At 47.1% G+C, this 26,137-nt stretch overlaps 1 protein-coding gene across 3 annotated transcripts in view; it reads right to left on the bottom strand.

Annotated features, from left to right (window-relative positions):
• Positions 1–26,137, bottom strand: part of kifap3a (kinesin-associated protein 3a) — a 301,592-nt gene that overhangs the window by 61,580 nt on the left and 213,875 nt on the right. For all 3 annotated transcript variants that reach the window (XM_038794573.1, XM_038794572.1, XM_038794574.1), the window contains one exon: positions 18,797–18,893. In XM_038794573.1, coding sequence (XP_038650501.1) covers positions 18,797–18,893 — 97 coding nt within the window. The remainder of the gene's footprint in view (positions 1–18,796; positions 18,894–26,137) is intronic.

Below are 26,137 nucleotides of genomic sequence, written 5' to 3'. Positions count from 1 at the left end.
GAAGGATGCGAGGCCCCCAAGAGTGGAGGCCTGGGTCAACAATATGGTGGGGTTTATTAAATTGGAGAAGGTGAAATTTGCCCTAAGGGGGTCAGTGCAGGGATTTTTCAGGAGATGGCAACCATTCCTAGATCTCCTGGCAGAACGGTAAAATCAAAAGGTCAGCAGCAGCAGCAACCCGGGGGGAGGTCTCTTTCTCTTTGTTTTGGGTTGAATCTTCGCTAACGACGGGCGTTTATATACTGTTTCTCTTTTGTATATGGGGGGGGGGGGGCTTGTTCTTTTTGTTCTTTGAATTTTCTGTTACTGTTTTCTTTTTTTGTGAAAATGTGAAAATTTGAATAAAAATTATTATTTTTTTTTTAAAAAGGAGTTCAACCAGTGGAGAGCTTTCCCGGTTTTCCATTGACTTTAATTTTGCTAAGGCTCCTTGATGCAACATTTTGCCAAATGCTAAGATTGTGGAAGCAAAGAAGGTAGCCAGAAGAGATTGGTGTGTTGTGGAGAAAGAGGAAACATGGATAGGAAATGAGAGAGGCTAGTGATGGAGATGGGGTGCCAAGAAGAAAAGACTGAAGACCAGATGGATAGATGTGGTGGTGAGACTTAAGCGCAGGGAGACTGGAAGAGAAATTAATGACTGAGGAGATGGAGAAGAGTGATAAACCAGCATTACTGGCTACTTGAAGTAGGGTTTGAAGCCATGATCAGGTCAGCCATGGTCTTACTGAATGGAGAAGCTGGCTCAATGGTATACTACTGCCCCTATTTCTTATGCTTTATGTTGCTATTGCTTACTCTGCTTTTGTTTTCTCCATATGGCTGTTTAACAAGACATAGCCAAAGGCTCGGGGAAAATAGAAACATCTTTTTTATTAAACAAGTAAGATTTCCAAATATATGAGCCTATTAACACTGCATGAACAAGTACAATTAAGGAGTCATTGTCTGAATAAATTATATAAGCTTTCTAGAATTGCACATGGAAAGTTTGCCTCATCATGCCAGTTCCTTATTTCTCTAGTTCCACTAGTTTACGGTGCAACAGTAATTTCAGTTTGAACAAAATGACTATGCCCATAGAGACTTTTCAATAAGCAAAATAATTATATTTAATGCCATAAAGATTCCTGTGCTGCCCAATCTCATAACAAAAGACAATACATTACATTTCTTTGTGGCAGCCAGGATTTGAGTAATGTTTCTAAATAGATTAAATAAATAGCAATTCATTGCACTATTTATAAAAATGCCAGTCTGATAACTAAAATTAGACATTATTCACTTTACTCTGCCCATTTGGCAGAAGCAGCCAAAATCAGTAAAGAACTCAGCCAAAGATATACCTGTGAAATTATAATGTGATGATGTTATCACTAAATATAGCTGCTTGAACCTCATTTTGTGGCAGGCTCACTAAGATTCGCTGTTGTACGAAACCATAGAGAGATAAAAATAATAAATATTTTCTAAATTTTAGTAAGCATAAACAGTTTTATAATACTTATTAGGCTGATGTTTTATAATGGAGTTTGTCCTTATGGATGCAAGAGAAAGATTGAAATCTGAAATTAATACTTGTTTTGATGTGTGAAACACAGCCGTCTTGCAGTTTAAAAAAACAGCTTCCTGTTGCCACATAGTTTTCAGTAATTGTTTTTTTTTTAAATAATTTTTATTGAAGAAATTTTTCAAAATACAAACATTTTAACCCCCCCTACATTTACATTTAAAGTATAACAAAACAAAGTCAAACCCCCCTACTTAACAAGAAAAAGAAAAAAAAGTCCCCCCCCCCCCCTACTCGCGCGTCCCCCCCCCCCCCCGCCGGCGAACCGACAGTCAGACCACCTTATCATTTCTAGCAGCGTCCTCGGGCAGGCCTTGCCCGTGCCACCACCGCTACCGTACTTCCTTCGTCTTTGTCCCCCCTCCCCCCCCCCCTCCTCCCCCCCCCCCCCCCCCCCCCCCCTCCCGCCCTCCCCTCCCGGGTTGCTGCTGTCACGGCCTCAGTTTCTATCTCTGATCCAAGAGGTCTAGGAAGGGTTGCCATCGCCTGAAAAACCCCTGCAACGACCCTCTCAGGGCGAATTTGATCCTTTCCAATTGGATGAAGTTTGCCATGTCGTTTAACCAGGTGTTAACACTCGGAGGCCTTTCGTCCCTCCACTGAATCAAGATCCTCCTCTGAGCCACCAAGGACGCGAAGGCTAATATTCCAGCCTCCCTCGCCTCCTGTACCCCCGGTTCCACCCCAACCCCGAAGATCGCAAGTCCCCATCCTGGCTTGACCCTGGACCCCACCACTCTCGACACCGTCCCTGCCACCCCCTTCCAGAACTCCTCCAGTGCCGGACATGCCCAAAACATATGTGCATGATTCGCAGGGCTTCCCGAACATCTAATACACCTGTCTTCACCCCCGAAAAACCGACTCATCCTTGTCCCCGTCATGTGGGCTCTATGCAGTACCTTAAATTGAATGAGACTTAGTCTCGCACATGACGACGACGAGTTGACCCTCTCCAGGGCGTCTGCCCATGTCCCGTCCTCTATCTGTTCCCCCAGCTCTAACTCCCACTTATCTTTCAGCTCCTCTACTGGTACCTCCTCCACCTCCTGCATAATCTTATAGATGTCCGAGATCTTCCCCTCCCCGACCCAGACCCCTGATAGCACCCTATCACTCACCCCCCTGTCGGGGAGCGCGGGGAACCCCGCTACCTGTCGTCTGGCAAATGCCTTCACTTGGAGGTACCTGAACGTGTTCCCCGGGGGGAGCCCAAATTTCTCCTCCAGCTCTCCCAGGCTCGCAAACCTCCCCTCTATAAACAAGTCCCCCAGTTGTCTAATACCCGCCCTCTGCCAGCTCTGGAATCCCCCTCCTGTGTTTCCCGGCGCAAATCTGTGGTTCCCTCTTAGTGGTGCCCCTATCAGACCTCCCACTTCCCCCCTGTGTCGCCTCCACTGCCCCCAGATCTTGAGGGTGGCCGCCACCACCGGGCTCGTGGTATACCTCGTGGGAGGGAGCGGCCATGGTGCCGTTACCAGTGCCCCTAAGCTTATGTTGCCGCAGGACGCCCTCTCCATGCGCTTCCAGGCTGCCCCCTCCCCTTCCATCATCCACTTTCGTACCATCGATGTATTTGCCGCCCAGTAATATCCTGAAAGGTTGGGTAACGCCAGCCCTCCACTATCCCTACTCCGCTCCAAAAAGACCCTTCTAACTCTCGGGGTGCCATGTGCCCACACATACCCCATGATACTACTCGTTACCTTCTTGAAAAAGGCCCTGGGGAGGAAGATGGGCAGACACTGGAACAAAAACAGGAACCTCGGGAGGACCGTCATTTTAACTGACTGCACCCTCCCTGCCAGCGACAGCGGCACCATGTCCCACCTCTTAAACTCCTCCTCCATCTGTTCCACCAGTCTGGAAAAGTTCAATTGTGGAGGGTCCCCCAGTTCTTTGCCACCTGCACCCCCAAATACCTAAAACTTTTAACTGCTCTTTTGAAGGGGAGCCTCCCAATTCCCTCCCCTTGGTCTCCCGGGTGTATTACAAAGACTTCACTTTTCCCCAGATTTAATTTATATCCCGAAAAGTCCCCGAACTCCGCTAGTATCCCCATTACCTCCGGCATTCCCCCCTCCGGGTCTGCCACATACAACAACAAATCATCTGCATAGAGCGAGACCCGATGTTCCTCCCCTCCCCTTGTCAGTCCTCTCCACCCGCCTGAACCCCTCAGTGCCATCGCCAACGGCTCAATCGCTAATGCAAAGAGTAAGGGAGATAGGGGACATCCCTGCCTAGTACCTCGATGGAGCCCAAAATATTCTGACCTCCTCCCGTTTGTTACCACACTTGCCATCGGAGCTGAATAGAGCAGTTTTACCCACTTGATAAATCCCTCCCCAAACCCAAACCTTTCCAACGTCTCCCACAAGTATTCCCACTCCACCCTGTCAAATGCCTTCTCCGCGTCCAGCGCTACCACTATCTCCGCCTCCCCTTCCACTGCTGGCATCATAATCACATTTAACAATCTCCGGACATTTGTGTTAAGTTGGCGTCCCTTCACGAACCCCGTCTGGTCTTCATGGACTACCCCTGGCACACAGTCCTCTATCCTGGTTGCCAGGACCTTTGCTAACAGCTTGGCGTCAACATTCAGGAGGGAGATGGGCCTGTAGGACCCGCACTGGACCGGGTCCTTGTCCCGCTTCAAAATCAAGGAGATCAGGGCCTGCGACATTGTTGGGGGCAGAACCCCCCCCCTCGCGCGCCTCATTAAAGGCTCGCACCAGCACTGGACCCACCAAGTCCACAAATTTCCTGTAAAACTCCACCGGGAACCCATCCGGCCCCGGCGCCTTCCCCGCCTGCATCTGGCCTATCCCTTTAATTAGCTCCTGCAGCTCTATCGGCGCCCCCAACCCTTCCACCAGCTCCTCCTGTACCTTTGGGAACCCCAATTTGTCGAGAAAGTTCTTCATTCCCCCTCTCCACTTCGGTGGTTCAGACCTATACAATTCCCTATAGAAGTCCCTAAAGACCCTATTCACCTCTTGCCCCTTCTGCACTACGTCCCCACCCCCCTCTCTCACTCCCCCAATCTCTCTGGCTGCATCTCGCTTACGAAGCTGGTGTGCCAGCATCCTGCTCGCCTTTTCCCCGTACTCATACGCCGCACCCTGCGCCCTTCTCCACTGCATTTCCGCCTTCCTAGTGGTCAGTAGGTCGAACCTGGCCTGCAAGCTACGCCGCTCCCTTAATAGCCCCTCCTCTGGTGCCGCCGCATATTTCCTGTCTACTTCTAGGAGCTCCCCCACCAGCCTCTCCCTTTCCTGCCTCTCCTTCCTCTCTCTGTGTGCCCTTATGGAGATCAGCTCTCCTCTAATCACTGCTTTCAAGGCCTCCCAGACCGTCCCCACCTGCACCTCATCTGTGTCATTCGTACCCAGATAGTTCTCAATGCCCGTTCTCACCCTTCTGCACACCTCTTCGTCCGCCAACAGCCCTACATCCAGGCGCCACAATGGGTGTTGGTCCCGCGCCTCCCCCATGTCCACGTCCACCCAATGTGGTGCATGGTCCGATATCGCAATGGCCGAGTACTCCGTGTCCTGCACTCTCGGTATCAGCCCCCTATTCAATACGAAAAAATCGATCCTAGAGTACACTCTGTGGACGTGGGAGAAAAAAGAATACTCCCTCGCCCTAGGCCTACCAAATCTCCATGGGTCTACCCCTCCCATCTGCTCCATGAACCCCCTTAACACCTCTGCCGCTGCCGGCCTCCTATTCGTCCTGGAACTCGATCTATCCAGCCCAGGGTCTAACACCGTATTAAAGTCCCCTCCCATGATCAGGCCCCCTGCCTCCAGTCCCGGGATGAGGCCCAGCAGGCGCCTCATAAAACCCGCGTCGTCCCAGTTCGGGGCATACACATTTACCAGTACCACATTCTCTCCCTGCAGCCTACCCCTCACCATCACGTACCTGCCCTCCTTGTCTGCCACCACCTCTGCCGCCACAAACGACACCCTCTTTCCCACCAAAATCGCCACCCCCCGGTTCTTGATATCCAAGCCTGAGTGGAACACCTGTCCCACCCACCCCCTTCTCAGGCGGACCTGATCTGCTACCCTCAAATGAGTCTCCTGCAGCATTGCTACATCAGCCTTCAGTCCCTTCAGGTGTGAGAAGACCCTTGATCTTTTGACCGGCCCATTCAGCCCCCTTACGTTCCACGTGATCAATCGGGTCGCAGAGCGACCCGTCCCTACTCCCTGTCGATTAGCCATGTCTTGTCCCTTGCTCGCCCCGGGTCATCCCTTCTTTTCTGACCCGCTTCCCATAGCGATGGCCCCCCCCCCCCCCCCACCTCTCCCCTTCTCGTCCCTGGTCTTTCCAGCAGCAACCCGGTGTCCCCCCCCAGCCCCACCCCCCTTCCCCCCCCCCCCCCCCCCCCCCCCGGCTAGGACCCCTCCTAGCCGCGATGTACCCCACATCGGTTTTCAGTAATTGTTAAAGGACATAGTTGAAAGAGCTCAAGTAGAACAAGAATCAAAAATGTTAATTATTCAAATGACTGGAAATGTGCAAACGCATTGCTTTTATAGTAGGATCAGATAATATACAAGTTTAAAGTATTTTTTCCAGTGTCAAAATATTGTGTGCCATCTTAAAGCATGTGTGTCAGCACAAGATGAATTTGCATTTATTGAGTGTCTTTCATATCCTCAAGCACTTCACAGTCAATTAAGTAGCAAGTCTCCAGAAACAACACAGGTATGTTGAAAAATAGCTTTGGATGGATGTAATATACACGGAAAGAGTTAATTTGATGGAACGCGCTAGTGTAATAATCAAAATGCTTCTTCGTTTTGTACCTCATAACTGACATTTCTCGTATTTTCTTGAATTTTGTTTAATTCCCTTTTCTTCCCATGTACTGAATAATCGATTGAGCTGCTTGCAGAAAAATACGTTTCACTGTACCTCGGTACACATGACAATAAACAAATCAAATCCAATATTGTAACTGTGCAAAAGGTTAACCTGAGCTACAAGCAAATTGACATAGGGTAAATAAGGTGAAACAGGGAGGACAAGTGAGGAGGAGGGGTTCCACGAGGGGAGATTTGGAAAGTTAAAGAAAAATGACTAGGCAATCGGGTAAGGTAGCAATACGGATAATGAGAATGTGACAGGAGGGGACACAGTGTACAAACATACACAGACTAAAAGATATCGTAGTGAATAAAGAGTGAGGAAACATAGAACCAATTCAAAACTCAACGAGAAATATTCATCTGTAGCTTAAGGATAGCATTCAAATAAAAGAGGCTTATATTTTGCAAAGAGTAGAAAGTAAGTCTGAGAATTGTTTTAGAAACCAGCAAAGTAGTACTTGGATTTCCAAAAGGTATTTGATAAAGTATCTCAAAAAAGGTTTATACACAAGATAAGGGTGCATGGAGTTGGTAGTAATATGCTAGCATGGATAGAGGATTGATCCATGGACTAGAAGCAGAGAGTAGGGATAAATAGGGAATTCCCAAGTAAGTTGGCAGGTTGTGACCGGTGGAGTGCTGGGGCCAATCTATATTAATGACTTAGATGAAGAAATGCAGAGTATAAGTCATGTATCAAAGTTTCCTGATGATACAAAGCTAGGCGGAAATGTAAGGTTTGAGGACTGCAAAGAGGTTAAGCAATTGGGCAACAGATGGAGCATAATGCAGGTACGTGTGAGACTGCTCCCCTTGGTTGCAAAATTTGAAAAGGAGAATATTTGTCAAAAGGTGTGAAACTTGTAAATGTTGATGTTCAGAGATCTGGGTGTTCTCATACAAGGAACAAATAAAGAAAATTCACATGAAGGTACAGCATTCAATTAGGAAGGGATATGCCTTTAATGCAAAGGGAATGGAATACAGGATTAATGAAGTCTTGCTACAATTGTATAGGGCTTTGTTTTTTTAAATAAATTTAGAGTACCCAATTATTTTTTTTTCCTATTAAGGGGCAATTTAGCGTGGCCAATCCACCTAACCTGCACGTCTTTGATTGTGGGGGTGAAACCCACACAGACACGGGGAGAATGTGCAAACTGCACACAGGCAGTGACCTAGGGCCAGGATTCAAATCCGAGTCCTCAGCGCTGTAGTCCCAGTGCTGACCACTGCGCGTATAGGGCTTTGTTGAGACCACACTGGGAATACTATATGCCATTTTAGTCTCAATATTTAAGGATGGAAATACTTGTATTGCACACAGTACAGCAAAAGTTCACTAGATTGGTGGCGGTGGAGGGGGCGGCGGGGGGGGGGGGGAGCAATGACATGGTAGACACTAGACACTAAAAACGGGAGTAACCGGCCCTTCCAAATAGCAGGATCATCCAGTCCTGCTGAAGTTGACCCCATCTCAGATTCTCGAGCAGTGGAACAGGCGAGGCATTCACATTATCACCGATTTCACCGGGTCCGGGTGATCCCACCAGTGGCCAATGGCGAGCCAACTCCACTGTGGGAAAGCCTGCTGCAGATGGAGGGGGCTAGAGAATTCAGGCCTATGAGTTTGTTTCTAATGGCTGGGGAGTCAAAAACAGGGGACACAGTTTCTGTCTTGTCTAGAAATAACCACAGTCCCATGCCAATATAGTTGATTCATAACTGCCTTCTGAAGTCACCTAGCAAGTTGTTGCATCAAACCAGTGGTTTGTCCCAGTATAACAGAGGATGGGTAGTGATTGCCAGCTGTGGCCAGAGATATCCACATTGAGATTTTTAAAAATAGTAATTGATGGAAATTTAATACTAATTTCTCAAAGGTTTGCTTGATCTCTGATGTTTTTATATCTAACTAGCCTATTCTCAATGGGCAGTTTCAGATAAAGTGTTAAAAACTATTTTCTTATGTTTTACCCATCATTTCAATTACTTCTCATCTCTACTGGAATTCCAAAAATCTTCGAGAGCCATATGAATAATAAAAGGGTGATAAAAGGAGGAGTGGTGCTGGTTAGAGACCACTCCTCCTTTTAGGAGATTTACGTATGGATACAGGGGACCTGGCTGGGATACTAAATGAGTACTTTGCATCCATATTTACCAAGGCAGAAGATATGGCAACTGAGATACTAAAAATTATATAGAAGTGGAATTAGAAAGACTGTAACCAAAGTTAATTAATCACCAGAACTGGAAGGAATGCTTTCAAGGATACTGAAGGCTATAAGAGTGGAAACTGCGGAATTACTGGACATAAATCTGTCAATTCTCCTTCAATATAGGAGTGGTGACATAGGACTGGAGAACTACAAATGTTACATCCTTGTTCAAAAATGAGTTGAAAGATAAACCCAGCAACTACAGGCAAATAAGTTTAACTTTGGTATGGAAAAGCTTTTAAAATGATAATTTGGGATGAAATTAACCGACACTAAAGTGTATTAAGGAAAGCTAGTGCGGATTTGTTACGGGCAAATCATGTTTAACTAGCTTAAGTTTTTTGGTGAGGAAACAAAGAGGGTTGAAGGTAATCCAACTGATGTGGTGTACATGAATTTCCAACAGGTATTTGGTAAAGTGGGGGCAGTTACTTCAGTTGGCTAGATGGCTAGTATGTCGCTCAGATTATCAACCGCATAGGTTTGATTCCAGTTAGGACTGAGGTATATTCCTCGGGGCTTTTCGCAGTAACTTCATTTGAAGCTGACTTGTGACAATAAGTGATTTTCATTTTATATATTCGGAACCTGCTGCTTTGTGCTGCCCAGAGGGCAGAAGGCAATGGCAAACTATCACAAACAGGAAAAAAAAACTGCCGAGAAAAATGGCTCAGGTTAAAACATCAGCAGACACCGAGCCAAGAATCTGCTTTTGGGCTGAGATATATGCGCGAATAAACAAAATTTGATTAAGTGCCACCTAACAGGCTTTTCAGCAAAGCTGAAACCTATGAAATACGAAAGACAGTGGCAGCATGGATACAAAGTTGACAGAAAACAGTAATTGTGGATGGTTGTTTTTCAGATTGGAGAACGATATATAGTGTGGTGCCCCAGGGGTCAGTGTTAGGATCACTGCTTTCTTGATCAATATTAATGGCCTAAACTTTGATAATCAAGGCACAATTTCAAATTTGCAGAAGGCACAAACTAGGAAGTATTGTTGATACTTTGATAAATCTCAAGAGAATTTGGACAGGCTGGTGGGGTGCGCAGAAAAATGGCTGATGAAATTTAAGGTAGAGAATTGCAAAGTTATTCATTTTGGCTGGAAGAATGAAGAGCGGCAACATAAAATAAAGGGTACAATTCCAAAGGAGGTGCAGGAGCAGAGGAACCCGGTGTGCATGTGCACAACTTGATGAAGATGGAAGGGCTGATTGAGAAAGTGGTTAACAATGCGTACAGGATCATGTACTTTATAAACAGGGTAACAGAATACAAAAACAAAGAAGTTATGATGTGTCCAATTCTGAGCATCACACTTTAAAAGGAATGTGAAGGCATTATAGAGTTTGTAGAAAAGATTTATGAGAATGGTTCCAAGGATGCAAAACTTCAGCTGCAGGGATAGATTGGGGAAGTTGCAGATGTTTTCCTTGAGAAGAGAAGATTAAGAGGAGGTTTGCAAGAGGTTTTCAAAATCATGAGGAGACTGGACAAAGTATGGAAAGGAGAAAGTGTTCCCAATGGTAGAATTGTCAAAAAGCAGAGGAGAGTGATTTAAGGTTGTTGGCAAAAGGAGGAGGAAACACATTTGATGCAGCATATGGTTAGGATCTGCCCGAGTGTGTGGTGCAGGAAGGTTCAATTAAGGCTCTCAAAAGAGAACTGGATATATAGCTGAAGCAAAAATATTTTTAGGGCTATGGGGAAAGAAAGCAGTGTGGGACTAAACAAGTTGGTCATCCAGAGAACCAACGCAGATTTGGGTTGAATGGCATCCTGTGCTGTAACTATTCTACGATTCTTTAGTGAACAGTTAATTGCAGGTATGTTAAAAACATTTCTCGCTATTCTAATAAAAAAAAGTTAGGATCTTTTAAGCCAGGTTTCACTCTGGGATCTGACTTGTCCAGTATTATCAGCAGAGATTGCAACAAAATGGGGGCTCTTGCAGGATCACCTCAAATACCAGGTGGCCGTTTCATTGAGTATCATATCAAAATTTTGCAAGTGGCTCATTAAATTCCAAAGGCGGGTCACAAATGCAGACTAAAATAATGAAATCTTTCTATTACCCAGGATTGCATAAAGACATAGTTAAATTCTGCCAGGCATGTCATACAGGGCATGTAGTGGGAAACTACCAATCAACAATTAAACCTGCAAATTAATTCTGATACCAGCTATTGAAGAATCATTTAGCAGGTTTAATTGAACATGTAGGATCCCTACCTAAAACCGGAAGTGGGAATCGATATCCTTTTCACAATTATGGATGTTCCAACAAGATTTCCCGAGGGGCAAATTACAGCAAAGTTGATAGTGGAAAGGTTAGTTCAATTTTTTTACAAGATGTGGATTAGCTAAGGAAATACAGTCAGATTAAGGCTCAAACTTTATGTCACAAATATTCAAAGAAATAATGAATAGTTCAGGAATAAAACAATTTAAGTCTTCAGCTTATCCTCCACAGTCATGGAACATTAGACAAGATTGCATCAAACTTAAAAGGCTATGATTAAAGTGTAAAAGGTCCCTGTGTTGGAGAAGTTTGGGAATGGGCCCAAGTTTGTGGCATGGGTGAAATTGTTATACATGGACCCGGCAGCATTTGTGCGGACGGATGACACAAATTCAGGGTACTTCCCACTATTTTGGGGAGCAAGGCAGGGATGACCCATGTCCCCTCTTCTGTTTGTGTCGCCAATTGAGCTTTTGGCCATTGGCATTGCGCTGGAGGGTTCGGAAGGGGATAGTGGGGGGTGGGGGGCTGGAGCATAGGGTGTCTCTGTATGCAGGCAATCTGCTGTACATCTCTGACCCGGGCTCGTTAATGAGGGACATAATTGTGATGTTCCTTGTATAGTTCTCCAAGATGGCTAAAAGTTATAGTGTTGACAAAGAACATCAAGCTATGCATTTGAAACAAAGCTAGTTTATTTTGCACTACTTCAAATGGTTTGCACACTTCATTGAATAATAGCTAATAAAACAACAGTATAAAATATATGTTACAGAAATCTATAACTCTTTTTAGTACAGCTAACCATCTAGCCCGTACCAGCCTCCCCGAACAGGCACTGGAATGTGGCGACTAGGGGCTATTAACAGTAACTTAATTGAAGCCTCCTCGTGACAATAAGCGATTTTCATTTTCATTTCATTTCAACCTCACATCGTCTTTCTTCATAACGTTCTCCAAGAATGCTCAGAGACGCAGCATTTTAAAAAAAATTTTTAAATTCTCCTTTTTCACATTTACTCAAGTTTACACCCACCAACAATAATCAGTAACAAATATGTCAATCCCCATATCAATAACAACGATCCCATCCTCCCACCAAACCCCAAACATTAGCCCGCATGCTCACACAAACAAATGACAGAAAGGAATTAGGGATCACCCATAGTCGGCATTAACACACACAGCCCCCCTCCCTCCAACCCTCCCACCCACACGGCCCAACTAATGTTTAATGTTATCCAGTTCCTGAAAGTGCATAATGAATAATGCCCATGAATTGTAGAACCCTCCATCCTTCCCCTCCGTTCAAACTTAACCTTCTCAAGAGTCAAGAATTCCAACACTCCAGGGCACAGGGTGGAGAGGCTGCTCTCCATCCCATCAGGATCTGTCTTCGGGCGATCAAAGAGGCGAAGGCTACAACATCTGCCTCCGCACCCATTTCCAACCCTGGCTGGTCCGACACCCCGAATATGGCCTCCCGGGGGCCCAGGTCCAGTTTCACGTGCACCACTTTAGAAATTACCCTAAAAACCTCCTTCCAGTAATCATCCAGCTTTGGACAGGACCAAAACATATGAACGTGATTAGCGGGCCCCCCCCCCCGCAACGTTCACACACATCTTCTACTCCTTCAAAAGAATCAGCTCATCCTCGCCCTCGTGAGGTGTGCTCTGTATACCACCTTCAGCTGTATCAGCCCCAACCTCGCACACGAGGTGGAGGCATTCACTCTCTGGAGCACCTCACACCAGAACCCCTCCTCCATATGCTCCCCCAACTCTTCCTCCCACTTTGCTTTGATCCCTTCTAGTGGTGCCTTCTCCTCTTCCAAAATAGCTCCATAAACTGCTGACACTACCCCCTTCTCCAGTCCCCCTGTTGTCAGCACCTCCTCCAGCGATGTGGAGGCCAGCTCCACTGGGAAGCTCTGTATCTCCTTTCTGGTAAAATCTCGAACCTGCATGTATCTGAACATTTCTCCCTGCTCCAGCCCATACTTCGCTTCCAGCTCCTTCAATCCTGCAAATCGACCCCTAAGAAACAAATCTTTTAGCATATTAATCCCCTTCTCCTCCCATTTCTGAAAATTTCCATCCCACTTCCCTAGCTCAAATCTGTGGTTCCCCCGAATCAGCATTTCACTTGACCTTGTCCGCAACCCGAAGTGTTGGCGAAACTGCCTCCAAATTCTCAATGAAGCTATTATTAGCGGACTCCCTGAGTATTTCCCTGGGGCCATCGGGAGCGGCGCTGTTGCTAGTGCTTTCAATCCCGACCCCCTGCACAAACTCTCCTCCATTCTGACCCACTGGGAATCAACACCTCTGACCCAGCTCTGCACCTTCTCCACATTCACCGCCCAGTAGTAATACATCAGGTTCGGAAGACCTGCCTTCCCGTCTGTAGCAGCACCTTTCTAACTCTGGCCACCTTCCCTCCCCATATAAACAAAGTAATCCTTCCCTCAATCTCTCTGAAAAAAGCCTTTGGCAGGAAAATCGGTAGGCATTGTAAAATAAACATAAATCGCGGCAACACGTTCATTTTAACCGTCTGTACCCGACACACCAGTGGCAAGGGACGCAGCATTTTAGGAGACTATTCTGCGGTGCCATCTAGTGTTGAGATACATGAACATCATCTTGTTAACCCTTTACACTCCTTACATTGTACATACCATTACAATATGGAGTTGCTAATGAAATTTGGGGCATTTTTGGGGTACAAGTTAAATTTAGGAAAGTGAATATTTTGTGGTGTCCTCAACAGGTGCAGGGGCAGGAGTGGGAGGGTTGCCATTCCAGGTAGCAACAACTCATTTTAGGTATTTGGGGGCACAACCACATGCCTGGTGGGGAACGTGAAGGAGGAACTGGTGAGATCGGATAGTCTCATCTTGTCACTGGCAGTCGGGTGCAAGCAGTAAGAACGAGTATTTTGCCACAGTTTCGGTTTCTGTTCCAGTATTTGCCAGTCTTGTCGCTTGTGTGGACAGGGAAGGTAGCCAAGATAAGAAAAGTGGTGCTCCAAACGGGCCAGCGGTTGGAGGGTTTGGCCCTTCAGAACTTGTTACACTATTACTGGGCAGTGAAGGCGGAGAAGATGCAGGGCTGCAATAGGGAGACAGGGGCTCTGCGGGTGTGGATGGAGGTGTGTTCTTGTAAAGGGTCAGGGTTGCAGATGCTGACAATGGTGCCGCTACTGTTTGCCCCGGGTAAGTAATCAGTTTCTCCTGTGGTGGTAACCACGCTGAAGATATGGCAGCAATTCCGACAGCACTTTAAGTTGAAGGCAGGTGCGAGGGTGATGCCGATAAGTGGGAATCATGAGTTTGAGCCAGAGAGAATGGATGCGAGGTTCTAGGGATGGTAGGAGAAAAGGAATGAAGATCTGTTTTTGGAGAGGCGGCATACAAGCTTAGAGGAGTTGGGGGGTGAAGTATGGGCTCCAGCGTGAGGAGGGCTTCAGGTATATACAAGTGTGAAATTTCGCAAGAAAGGTCTTCCCAAATGTTCCGGTGGCACCGTCCTCCTAGTTGTTGGGGGGTGGAGAGTGGGGTCGTTTCAGGGCTATCTATGGTAGGATTGTGGAGGAGGACAAGGAGCCCATGAAAAGGATTACGGCCAAGTGGGAGGAGCGGTTGGGGATGGTGTTGAAGGAAGGATTATGGTGTGAAGTGGTGCGAATGGCCAACGCTTCAATGTTGTGTGCCAGGTTGATTCAATTAAAAGTGGTGTGCAGGGAGCACTTAACGAAGGCGAGGAAGAGTCGGTTGTTTCAGAGGGTGAAGGATAACTGCGAGTGGTGTGGGAGGGGACCAGCTAATCACGTCGATATGTTCTGGTCTTGCCTGAAGTTGCAGAAATGTTGGCGTTCGTTTTTCAGCAGACGTTCTGCACCTGGATTTGGAACCGGGTCCCCTAGAGGCCATATTTCGGGTGTCAGACCTGCCGGAACTGCAGACGGGTGTGGGGACAGATAGCCTTCGCCTCATTGATTGCTCACATGTGGCTTCTGTTAGGGCGAGGTCAGCTTCTCCAATCTGTGCCTCGGCCTGGCTAGGGGATCTAACAGAGTTCCTGTATTTGGAGAAGATGAAAGTTGTTCTGAGAGGGGCAGATGAGGAGTTCTACCAGAAATGGGGGTTATTTGTCTTACATTTTGGGGATCTGGTTGTCGCTGGCGCTGGGTGTGGGCTTATTTGTTGTAAAAATGTAACAGTGTTGAAGATTTGAATAAAAATATATATTTTTTAAAGTGTAAGGGTCCTTCGTGTTTATTCCCTTACTTTTCCTTTCTTTCATTTTTACCGTTATATCTAATGGACATGTGTCTTTAAGGCAAGTGGCCTGTGCCTTTAATTCGAGCAGAGTATTTAATCAGAAGATATCACTGTGCAAGTTTAAACTGCAGTTGTAGACTGACCGGCAGCAATGGCAGAGATTGGCTGTGATTTGGTTTCAGTGAATTTGGCATGTGGTCAACGAATTGGCCCAAAAGACTGTGCTCTGTCTGGTAACAAGTGGTGACTGGATCTGATCCCACTGGAATGTTTCTCAGAGCTCCAAGGGTTTAATTTGCTTTTATTTTTGAACTTGGCAGCCTCAGGGAAGGACCTGCTATCCTGTCCCCTCCATTTTTCTCCAAAAAGGCTGTGCGTCTTAACTGGCACAGAGTCTGGATTAATCTGTTTGCAGAATAACCATTACAGCCTATGCAGGTAAAATTCAGAATCTGCTAACTTTTCTCAGAAAAGCTGGTATGAATCAACTATCTTTCTCCAGAAGGTCTGGTGCCTGTGAGTACTGCAGTTTATGAAACAGGGCCTGAAGGCAGGCCATTGACTGAAAGCAAAGTTTGACAACACAGGGACTCTGTCTCTCTAGGAAAGGGAAGACTACGGAGCTTTTAAAAACTGCAGGAAACTCAGTAAGGGCTGCAACACAAAGACTGTAATCTACAAGATTACTGTGAGAAAAGCCTGTTAGGAACCGCCATCTGAAACAAAGACACTATTCTCTCTCACTTACGTGTTTTCCCCTTTTCCACCCCTCTGTGTTTGTCTATCTGGTGTGTGTATGTATTGAGGATGGGGAGGCAAGTTAAAGTAGGAGTTAGGTACTTACTAGTATTTAACCAATTGTAACTGCTGCGTATTTTATCATTATTCTCATTATAAATAAGCAATAATTGTGTTTAAACTTACAAACCTGGTGACTGTTATATTGGGCAGCCAAGGGCCAAAGATTTTGGCTATTTTTATAAGAATTATTTGTTAATTCACTTGTGTTGTTACTCTGGGATGAGTGGGGTCGGTATGGACCACGCACTTGCCCACGGTGTCGTAACAAAAGCCTACTGTCAGGAATGTCCTAATGATCGGGATAAAGGAATTAAATTTTTACTGTTTACCACCGGGGAATGCCCCTAATGAATTCACAGAATTCAGTCCTTTTGAACTGACATATGGGCATACGGTGAGAGGACCCCTTAAATTAATTAAGGAAAAATGTATTAATTTCTGTGAGAGATTAGCAAAAGCATGTGAGTTGGCAAAGAGCATTTAAACATTGCTCAACAAACAATGAAAGTTAGAGCAGATAAAAATGCCAAAGCTCAAAATTTTGTGAGTGGTAAAGGTGTTAGTATTATTATCCATATCAGGATATGTCTGAAATTGACTTTCCCAGTGATAGCATTCATTCTGAAGTCATCATAGAAGATCTTGGTAAGGATTTTCGTTTGACACCTGTGCTTATGACATTTATTTAGATGCCGGGTGGATAAAGGCATATGGGGACACTCTAAAATGCTGAAGCCGAGTAAATTATCCCATACACTTAAGGCAGTGTTTTTCAAACTTTTTTCCCGGGGACCCATTTTTACCAACCGGCCAACCTTCGGGACCCAACCCGGCCGACCTTCGCGACCCACCATTTTCTCTTACCTTGTTTGGTGCTGACAAAAATGGAGGAATTTGTTTTGGGTCCCTTTGGCACCAATAGTCCCTTTGGCCCCACCGAACTTGTAAATTAAAAGGCCGCGACCATATAAAAAAATGTGGCCGCACTGCGCATGCGTGCCCGATTTGCGCATGCGCACCGATCATCGTGCACGCATGCGCAATGCGGCCAAATATTTTAACATGTTCGCGGAATGCGCGCCGATCATCGTGGAGTGCCACGGACAACGGATCCGCGACCCTCCCGACACCCGCCCGTGACCCACCCACGGGTCGCGCACGCGACTTTGAAGAACACCGACTTAAGGTATTTATTGAATACAACCTGTGTTTCAAAGTCCCAGCATTGTCTTATGCGGATGTGAAAATAATGAACCTTTCAAATTAGCAACAATTATCTCAGAAAAACAAAAGTGCTAAACACAGTCACATACAGATTACAAACTTTTGATTCACTGAAGCTGCTGGCATGTTATCATTACAATAATGAGTTTGTATAATTATCAACTACACAATGACCAATTACAAATATTTGGTGCTGAAATGAAATTCCCAAAAGCTAGTGATAGATGAAGCTGCTGAGATGCAGGAAGAGAATAACAACATTCAAAAGCCCCTTCGAGTGTGCCACCTATCAAGATAGAATAAACACTAGATGCCTTCTTGTAGCAGTGTAGAATGATAGGATTGAATTCTCTGCTGGCAGCAAGAATTGCAATTGGGCAGAGAATAGCGCGCAAATGGAAAATTGGGATTTGCGCCCGGTACCGATTCCAACACCATGCTCTGGTTCCCTTCCCCCCCCCCCCCCCTCCCCCCCTTGCTGGTGAAATTTGTGGCCCACGCTGGCAGCCCATGCAAAAATCGCCTTTCGCATGGATTTAAATCTCATTAATGAGTTAACATTTATGCGCCACCCCTCTCAAACACAAGTCACATCGGTGCAAATATTTACAAGCGGGAACAAGACGCCATGGCTGTTGAGATGTTGGGACAGCTCAGTGAGCTTCTCAGAAGCGCAGCACCACTGCAGAGGAAGCAGGGATCAGCGGGGCTTACCTGAATCAAAGGACCCTTGCACCAAGGCCTTTGGAACATTCCCTGGCATGCTACCCCTCTCAAGGCAGAGGCCTCACCAGTGACACTCGCCTCTCAGTACCGCGAGCTGTCTCCTCCTGGTGAAACTGACAGCACTAACTGCCTCTGCTACCTCCACCCAGGCGCTGTTCAGAAGGGAGAGCTTGAATCTGTGGCCCAACCTGGGGAAGAGGGTGTCCCTCCTCTCTTCATTGGCACTGAGTTCATTTCAGACTCCTGAAAAAGGGCCGGTCTTCCCTGAGCCATCTTCATGGCTGCAATGAGTAAGTGATGAGTGCAACGTTTATAAGCCCAAGCAGTTACACCGCCCACTGGGCTGGGAATTGCTTCTCGTATACGCCAGCAGAGTGCTCACCCATTTGCTTGACTTGAATCGTGGAACGAATCATGCCCCCAACGGGATAGCAAATTGCATGCTATTAGTTCCGATGGGACACTTACGGGGCAATTTAGCATGGCCAATCCACCTAACCTGCACATCTTTTGGTTGTGGGGGTGAGACCCACACAGACATGGGGAGAATGTGCAAACTCCAGACGGACAGTGACCTGGGACCGGATTGACCCCGGGTCCTTGGCGCCGTGAGGCAGCAGTGCTAACCACTGCGCCGCCGCGCTGCCCTAGGCTTTAGTTTTTAAAATGAATTTCACTGGACATTACAGGTGATTTTCTTACAAGATTTAAGATATGTCAAGTTTAAGCCAAAATTGTAACTTATAAAAATGAATAAGACAATTAATCTCTATTAGTTGCACTTCTCATGATATTGCAGTAAGTTGTCATATCAGTTAAGCGTACCTGCTAAAAGGATGTTGTCCAACCAGGTCACCATTTTGAAATTGGTAGTCACTTAAAAAATCTGGACTAATAGCTCCATCAGGGGGTAAAAGTCCATCTGTGAACACAGTTAATAAATATTCATCACTGCCCATAGCTGAATTTTGTTTTACATTCTCACAGGTTGTAATCATTTTCACAGGTTGATAATTTGAATAAATCATACTTATTGGCACTGAAACTAAATACTAGAACATACCTTGATACATTACCTTAGCTGACATGGTTGTACATATTACATTCTCCAAGGTCAATTATCTTGTATGCAATGAAAAGGCAGGAGGAAATAATCAGCAGAATGGTATGTTTTCCTACATTGTTTCCAGGTTTGATGTTTAATTGGGTCACGAGTCTTTATGGGGTCTTGGCTTTGCTGTCAGCAATTCCCCATCTTGTATATTACTGCAGCCTCGTTTAGCAGAGTGCCCTGGGCTACTTATTTACAAGTGGCAACTGGAGTCTGACACAGTGCCAGGAAAGGGAGCAGACAGCCGGGCACTTGCCCAGAGTGGCCATAAGCAGAATGCATTAGAAATAGAAAGTAAAAGTTCGACATTTGATTCAAGTCAGAATTCGGTGCACTGGTCAGGAGATACTGCATTCTGCCTCCAATATTTATGGTGGTTTATGTTACAGATAAACATTTAATTTAATCAACCTCTATCGAAAAATAAGCAGTTAAAAAGATAAAAATTATAAATTTACTGGATTAAATATATGAACTATTAAATAAATAACCGTATACAGTTATATAGGATTTACAGTTAGGCAGTGGAGGTCTTGTGGTGCAGTGGGTCTTGTCTTTGCCTCTAAGTCAGAGATGCGGTTTTCTGCCGCCATGACAGAGTTCCAAAGTTGTGTTGCCTGCCTGGTGTCAGAGTTAGACATCTCCTTGCAGCTAATATGGTCAAAATGTAAGGGGCTAGAAGCCAGAGTATAAAAGGATGACATAGATTTTGACTCAGAAAAGCAGGAAGTAGCATCAGTATGGGTGGAGATGAGATATTACAAGGGTCTGCAAATGTTGAAGGGAATAGTTTAAACAACACATAACAATAGTTAACAACAACTATTAGATTCAAGAATAAGCAATAAGAGCTTGTAACTAAGGCAAAACAATGATGGGTGGCAGTGATTAGCACTGCTGCCTCACAGTTCCAGGGTTTCGGGTTCAATTCCGGCCTCGGGGGACTGTCTGTGTGGAATTTGCACTTACTCCCCATGTCTGTGTGGGTGCTCCGGTTTCCTCCCACAGTACAAAGATCTGCAGATTAGGTGGATTTGCCATGCTAAATTGCCCCTTAGTGCCCAAAAGGATTAGGTGGGATTAATGGGTTATGGGGATAGGGTGGAGGTGTGGCCTAAAGTAGGGTACTCTTTCCAAGGGCCAGTGCAGACTCGATGGGTCGAATGGTCTCCTTCTGCACTGTAAAATCTATGATCATGGGAGATTTTAATCTTCTTATAGACTGAACAAATATAATTGGCAAAAGTAATTTGAGAACAAGTAATGGAATGTATTAGAGATCATTTTCTGGAACAATGTGCCTTAGAACCACCTAGGGAAGAGGCTATTTTAGATCGTATTTTGTTTAATGATAAGAGTCAAATATTAATCACATTGGAAGAAGTTTCTTGGGAAAGCATAATCATAATATGATGAATTTCACATCGAGTTTGAGAGTGATGCATTAAAATAGAATATCAAACTTAAATAAAGCCAATTGTACTTGTCTGAAGGTTAAGTTTGCAAAGATAGATTAGAATACACAATGACAATAAGTAATGTTACTGATTTAAAGAAATGTTAAATTCCAAAGGATCTGAAATTTATACGTTGAACATAGAATATTAGAGTAAACAAACTGGAAATATATGAAAAAGATTACATGAGCTTCTAAAAGTATGTAAATAGGTAACAAAAGTCAATGTGGGTCCTTTAGAGGCTGAGATAGGAAAAATTATAATGGGGAAAGAACTGGCAAAGATGTTAAACAAATATTGTGGGGTAGGATTCTCCAATTGCCGACGCCAAAATCACTTCAGCGATTGGCCGGAGAATCCGTTTTTACGGCAAAACCGGGATGGCGCCCGGACACCTCAAAAAGGGTGGAACTGCTGAGTACACCGCACACCGTTGGGATGGCCTCAGTATGTCATCTGAGACCCTCCCCCGACGCTCCGCCCCCAATGGGCTGACTTCCCCATGGCATTGGTCGCGTGTCCTCAGTTTTCAGGGACCTCGCATGTCGGCTGCAGACTGTGTCCAGCGCTGTCAGAGTCGGAGGAGGTGCGTTCCGCTGGCCGGAGAAGCTTCGGCCGACGCTGGGGGGACTGATGGTGTGGTCCGGTGATGGTGGGGGGGGGCGGGGGGTTTACACGGGGTACTATCTGGCAGGCCAGATCCACGCGCAGCCGCGCCATGTCGTACGGCACGCCCGCTGCAGGTCGCAGCTGTGCACATGCGTGGCCACAGACCAGGCAATTCTCCATCCGTATCTGCAGGTACATGGCGCGGCTGTTAGCCCCCCACCAGGGGGAGCATCGGTGGGTGGGGGCGGCGCCGACCTTTTCATTGTAAAACAGACACTTCCTCCGGACATGGCCTCAAAATCGGAGAATACAGCCTTGTATGTCTATCCTCACTGTAAGGTACAAAAATAAAATCAGTAATAGTGGGGAATGAAGGGTTCAATGAGAGTGAAGAACTTAGTAACTTAGTAAAGAAATGGTAGCAGAGAAATTAATTCAATAGAACATAGAACAGTACAGCACAGAACAGGCCCTTCGGACCTCGATGTTGTGCCGAGCAATGATCACCCTACTCAAACCCACGTATCCACCCTATACCCGTAACCCAAACAACCCACCCTTAACCTTACTTTTTAGGACACTACGGGCAATTTAGCATGGCCAATCCACCTAATCCGCACATCTTTGGACTGTGGGATGAAACCGGAGCACCCGGAGGAAACCCACGCACACAATAGCAAGCCAACAAATTGTCTCGACCCATTGACCTAGGGTTAGAAAAGAGGGTTCTGAAGAGGTGGTGAATGCAATGCCCCCGATCTTCCCAAATCCCTCGATTCTGGAAACATTCCAGCAGTTCGGAAGGTAGAAAATATGACCTTTATTCAAGAAAGAAGGGAGAAAGAAAACAGGAAATTCAGAACAGCTAGCTTGACATCAATCATTATTACAGAAGTGGTAATGGGATACTTAGAAAAAACATAATTGCCCCTTAGTGTCCAAAAAGGTTAGGTGGGATTAATGGGTTATGGGGATAAATTGGGTGGAGTCAACAGTTTTATGAAAGGGAATCATGCTCAACAAGTCCATTAGAGTTTTTTCAGGATGGAACTAGCAAAACAGGTAAAAGGAAACTAGCGGATGTCGTGCATTTGGATTTTCAAAAGATATTTAATAAGGTGCCATATGAAAGGTTGTTGCACGAGATAAAATGGCTCATGTGATTGGAGGATCACTAGAATTGCTCGGGAGGATATAAACGAGTATGGCAGGTGGTGGGAACCAGTGTTAACTTAGAAGGTGTAATAACTGAAGGGGAAATAGAGAACAAAAATAATAGACCAACATCACCCTGTCTGCACAAGTGTAGTGATTTGAAGTGTACTTTTTTTATATTTTTATTCTCCTTTTCACATTTTCCTGAAAATTTACCCCCACCAATAAACAGTAACGGATACAATGTCAAATCCCTCATTAACAACAACGATCCCATCCTCCCACCAAACCCCACACAACAGCCCACATGACAATATAAGCATCAAATAAAAAAACCCAAAAAAGGAATCAGGAATCACCCATGATCACATTAACATATATAGTCCCCCCACCTCACTCCCGTTCACTGGCCAGCTTAAACCAGCCAGTGTGGAGGCCCCCGCCTGGGTCTCCTTCCCCCCCCCCCCCCTACCCGGTCCCAGAAAAACAAAGAAATCCCCTTTAACACACAACCCCAGCATAAACACACAAGCCCCAAAGAACCATCATTGCAAAGGAAAGTCCCAACTCTTACCTTGTCCAAATAGACAGCCTTGACTCATTTAGTACGTACAACAACATGCAGTGAAAAGATAACGCTACATACGCTACATACTCTCCTACCAACTCCCTAACCTCACTACAAGACCAGTCCTCAGTCCCATTTCTCAATTCTGTCACAGCCCTTTTGCCTTCGCAAACGCCTCCGCCGCTTCCACAATCTCAAAATAAAAGTCTTTGGATTTGTAGGTCACCCTCAAATTAGCTGGATACTATGCCGCACTGCCGCTTGCTGTTATGCAGTGCCATCTTCACTCGGCCGAAGGCCGCCCGCCTACTCAGCAACTCCACCGTAAAGTCCTGGTATATGCGTATACCAACTCCAGCCCACTGCACCTCCCGCTTTTGCTTTGCCCAGCACTGGACCTTCTCCATCACGCGGTACCCAGGGAAACAAACAGTCACTATTCTTAGCAGCTCACTCGCCTTTGGTTTAGGCCTACACAACTTATGAGACCGATCCAGTTCATATCGAGAGGGATCGTCCCCCTCCCCCAATAGCTCCACCAATATCGTGGCAAAATACTCCGTTGGTCTCAGCCCTTCCACCCCTTCGGGCAGACCCACGATCCTCAGACTCTGCCGTCTGGATCTGTTTTCCAGGTCTTACATTTTGGCTCGCAAACCCTTGTTGTGTCTATCACCCTCCGCAGCTCCTTCCCCATCGAGGCGAGTTGATCACTGTGTTGCGATAGTGCCTCTTCCACTTCCTTCAGTGTCTCACCCTGCTCCTCAGCTGCTGCACTCGATACAGCCGCTCTCAGCGGGGCAATTGCCTCCTCCACTAGCACTTTCAATACCACCCCCATCTCCTTCCTCATCGCTTCCATGTGCTTTGTGAACTGTTTTTCCAAGTTCCACAGCCATTGCCTCAGTCATCCTTTCTGCCCTGAGCAGTGCAGCCTCACCCGGAGCCCCAGCCTTCCTTCCAGTTCCTGAGCCGACCTTTCCACCCACCGGCGGACCTTCATTAGCCCCTTTTTTCATGGCCGCTTTTCTTTGAGATTTGGACATCTCTCTTCTCTATGCCTTCCTGACCTTGTTTAATCAAAAGTTGCTCCTGGGACGGGGCATCAAAACTACGAAAAATCAATTCTCGGGCGGGAGCCCTCCAACGTGCGGATTCCTCCTACCCGCCACCACCAGAAGTCTCCATTTGACGTGTATTTGTTTCAATGCCAGAAGTATAGCAGGTAAGGCAGATGAACTTAGAGCACTGATTAGTACTTGGAACAATGATGTTGTAGCTATCACAGAAACATGGTTAAAGGAGGACAGGATTGGCAGCTGAACATTGGAGGATAGAGATAATTCAGGAGAGATAGAGGGGGATGTAAAAGGGATGGGGGCGTAGCATTACTGGTTAAGGAGAATATTATAGCTGCACTATGGGAGGACACCTCGGAGGGTTCATACGATGAGGCAATCTGGGTTGAACTCAAAAACAGGAAGGGCGCAATCATAATGTTGGAGGTTTATTACAGGCGCTCCAACTGCGAGTGAGAAATAGAGGAACAGATAGGTAGAGAGATTTTGTATAGGTGCAAAAGTAACAGGGTTATTGTGGTAGGGGATTATAACTTCCCCTATATTGACTGGGACTCACTTACTGCTAGGGGTTTTGATGGGGCAGAGTTTGTAAGGTGTATCCAGGAAGGCTTCTTCCAGGGGTTGGTTTAGCACAGGGCTAAATCTGGCTTTTAAAGCAGACCAAAGCAGGCCAGCAGCGCAGGTTCAATTCCCGTACCAGCCTCCCCGAACAGGCACCGGAATGTGGCGACTAGGGGTTTTTCCACAGTAACTTCATTTGAAACCTATTTAGACAATAAGCGATTTTCATTTCATTTGATGCAATACAGTAGTCCCCCGTTATACCGCGCTTCGCAATACCGCGATATACCGCGGGGGGGGGGTTTATGGACCCCAACTGTCAGTTGTGTCAATTTCAGCGGCCGGCTGATTATTTCAGTGAGAGCAGCTTCCCTCTCTGGATCAAAGTGAGCCGGGCCGCTGAAATTGACACTGCCGGCTGCTCTCTCCCTCCAATCAGAAACATTAAAACTTAAAAGTTGGATTGGAGGGAGAGAGCAGCCGGCAGTGTCAATTTCAGCGGCCGGCTCACTTTGATCCAGAGAGGGAAGATGCTCTCACTGAAATAATCAGCCGGCCGCTGAAATTGACACTGCCGAGGGGGGGGCGGGTGTTGGGGGGGGAGAAGAGGGGGGGGGGGGAGGAGAAGAGGGGGGGGGTAGAGGAGAAGAGGGGGGGGTAGAGGAGAAGAGGGGGGGGGAGGAGAAGAGGGGGGGAGGAGGAGAAGAGGGGGGGAGGAGAAGAGGGGGGCAGGAGAAGAGGGGGGAGGAGAAGAGGGGGAGAAGAGGGGGGAGGAGAAGAGGGGGGAGGAGAAGAGGGGGGAGGAGAAGAGGGGGGAGGAGAAGAGGGGGGGAGGAGGAGAAGAGGGGGGAGGAGACGAGGGGGGGGAGGAGAAGAGGGGGGGAGAAGAGGGGGGAGAGAAGAGGGGGGGAGAGAAGAGGGGGGGAGGAGAGGGGGGGGAGAGAAGAGGGGGGGAGGAGAAGGGGGGGGAGAGAAGAGGGGGAGAGAAGAGGGGGGGAGAAGAGGGGGGGGAGAAGAGGGGGGGAGAAGAGGGGGGAGAAGACGGGGTGGGTGTTGGGGGGGGAGAGGAGGGGGGCGGGTGTTGGGGGGGGAGAGGAGGGTGGGCGGGTGTTGGGGGGGAGAGGAGGGGGGCGGGTGTTGGGGGGGAGAGGAGGGGGGCGGGGTGTTGGGGGGAGAGGAGGGGGGCGGGTGTGGGGGAGGACCCCCCTGTGGGTGTGGGGGAGACCCCCCTGTGGGTGTGGGGGAGACCCCTCTGGGGGTGTGGGGGAGACCCCCCTGGGGGTGTGGGGGGGAGAGAGGGTGGACTGCGGGTGTTGGGGGAGAGAGGAGGGCCCTGCGGGTGTTGGGGGGGAGAGGAGGGGGGCGGGTGTTGGGGGGGGGGAGAGGAGGGGGGCGGGTTTTGGGGGGGGAGAGGAGGGGGGCGGGTGTTGGGGGGGGAGAGGAGGGGGGCGGGTTGGGGGGGGAGAGGAGGGGGGCGGGTGTTGGGGGGGGAGAGGAGGGGGTGGGTGTTGGGGGGAGAGGAGGGGGGGGGGTGGGGGAGACCCTCCTGTGGGTGTGGGGGAGACCCCCCTGGGGGTGTGGGGGAGAGAGGGTGGACCTGCGGGTGTTGGGGGAGAGAGGAGG

This window comes from Scyliorhinus canicula, chromosome 4 (genome assembly GCF_902713615.1).
Source record: "Scyliorhinus canicula chromosome 4, sScyCan1.1, whole genome shotgun sequence".
In the NCBI taxonomy this organism is placed as follows: Eukaryota; Metazoa; Chordata; class Chondrichthyes; order Carcharhiniformes; family Scyliorhinidae; genus Scyliorhinus; species Scyliorhinus canicula.
Note: the sequence above shows the minus strand (reverse complement) of the source record. Positions and strands in the feature narration are given on the sequence as shown.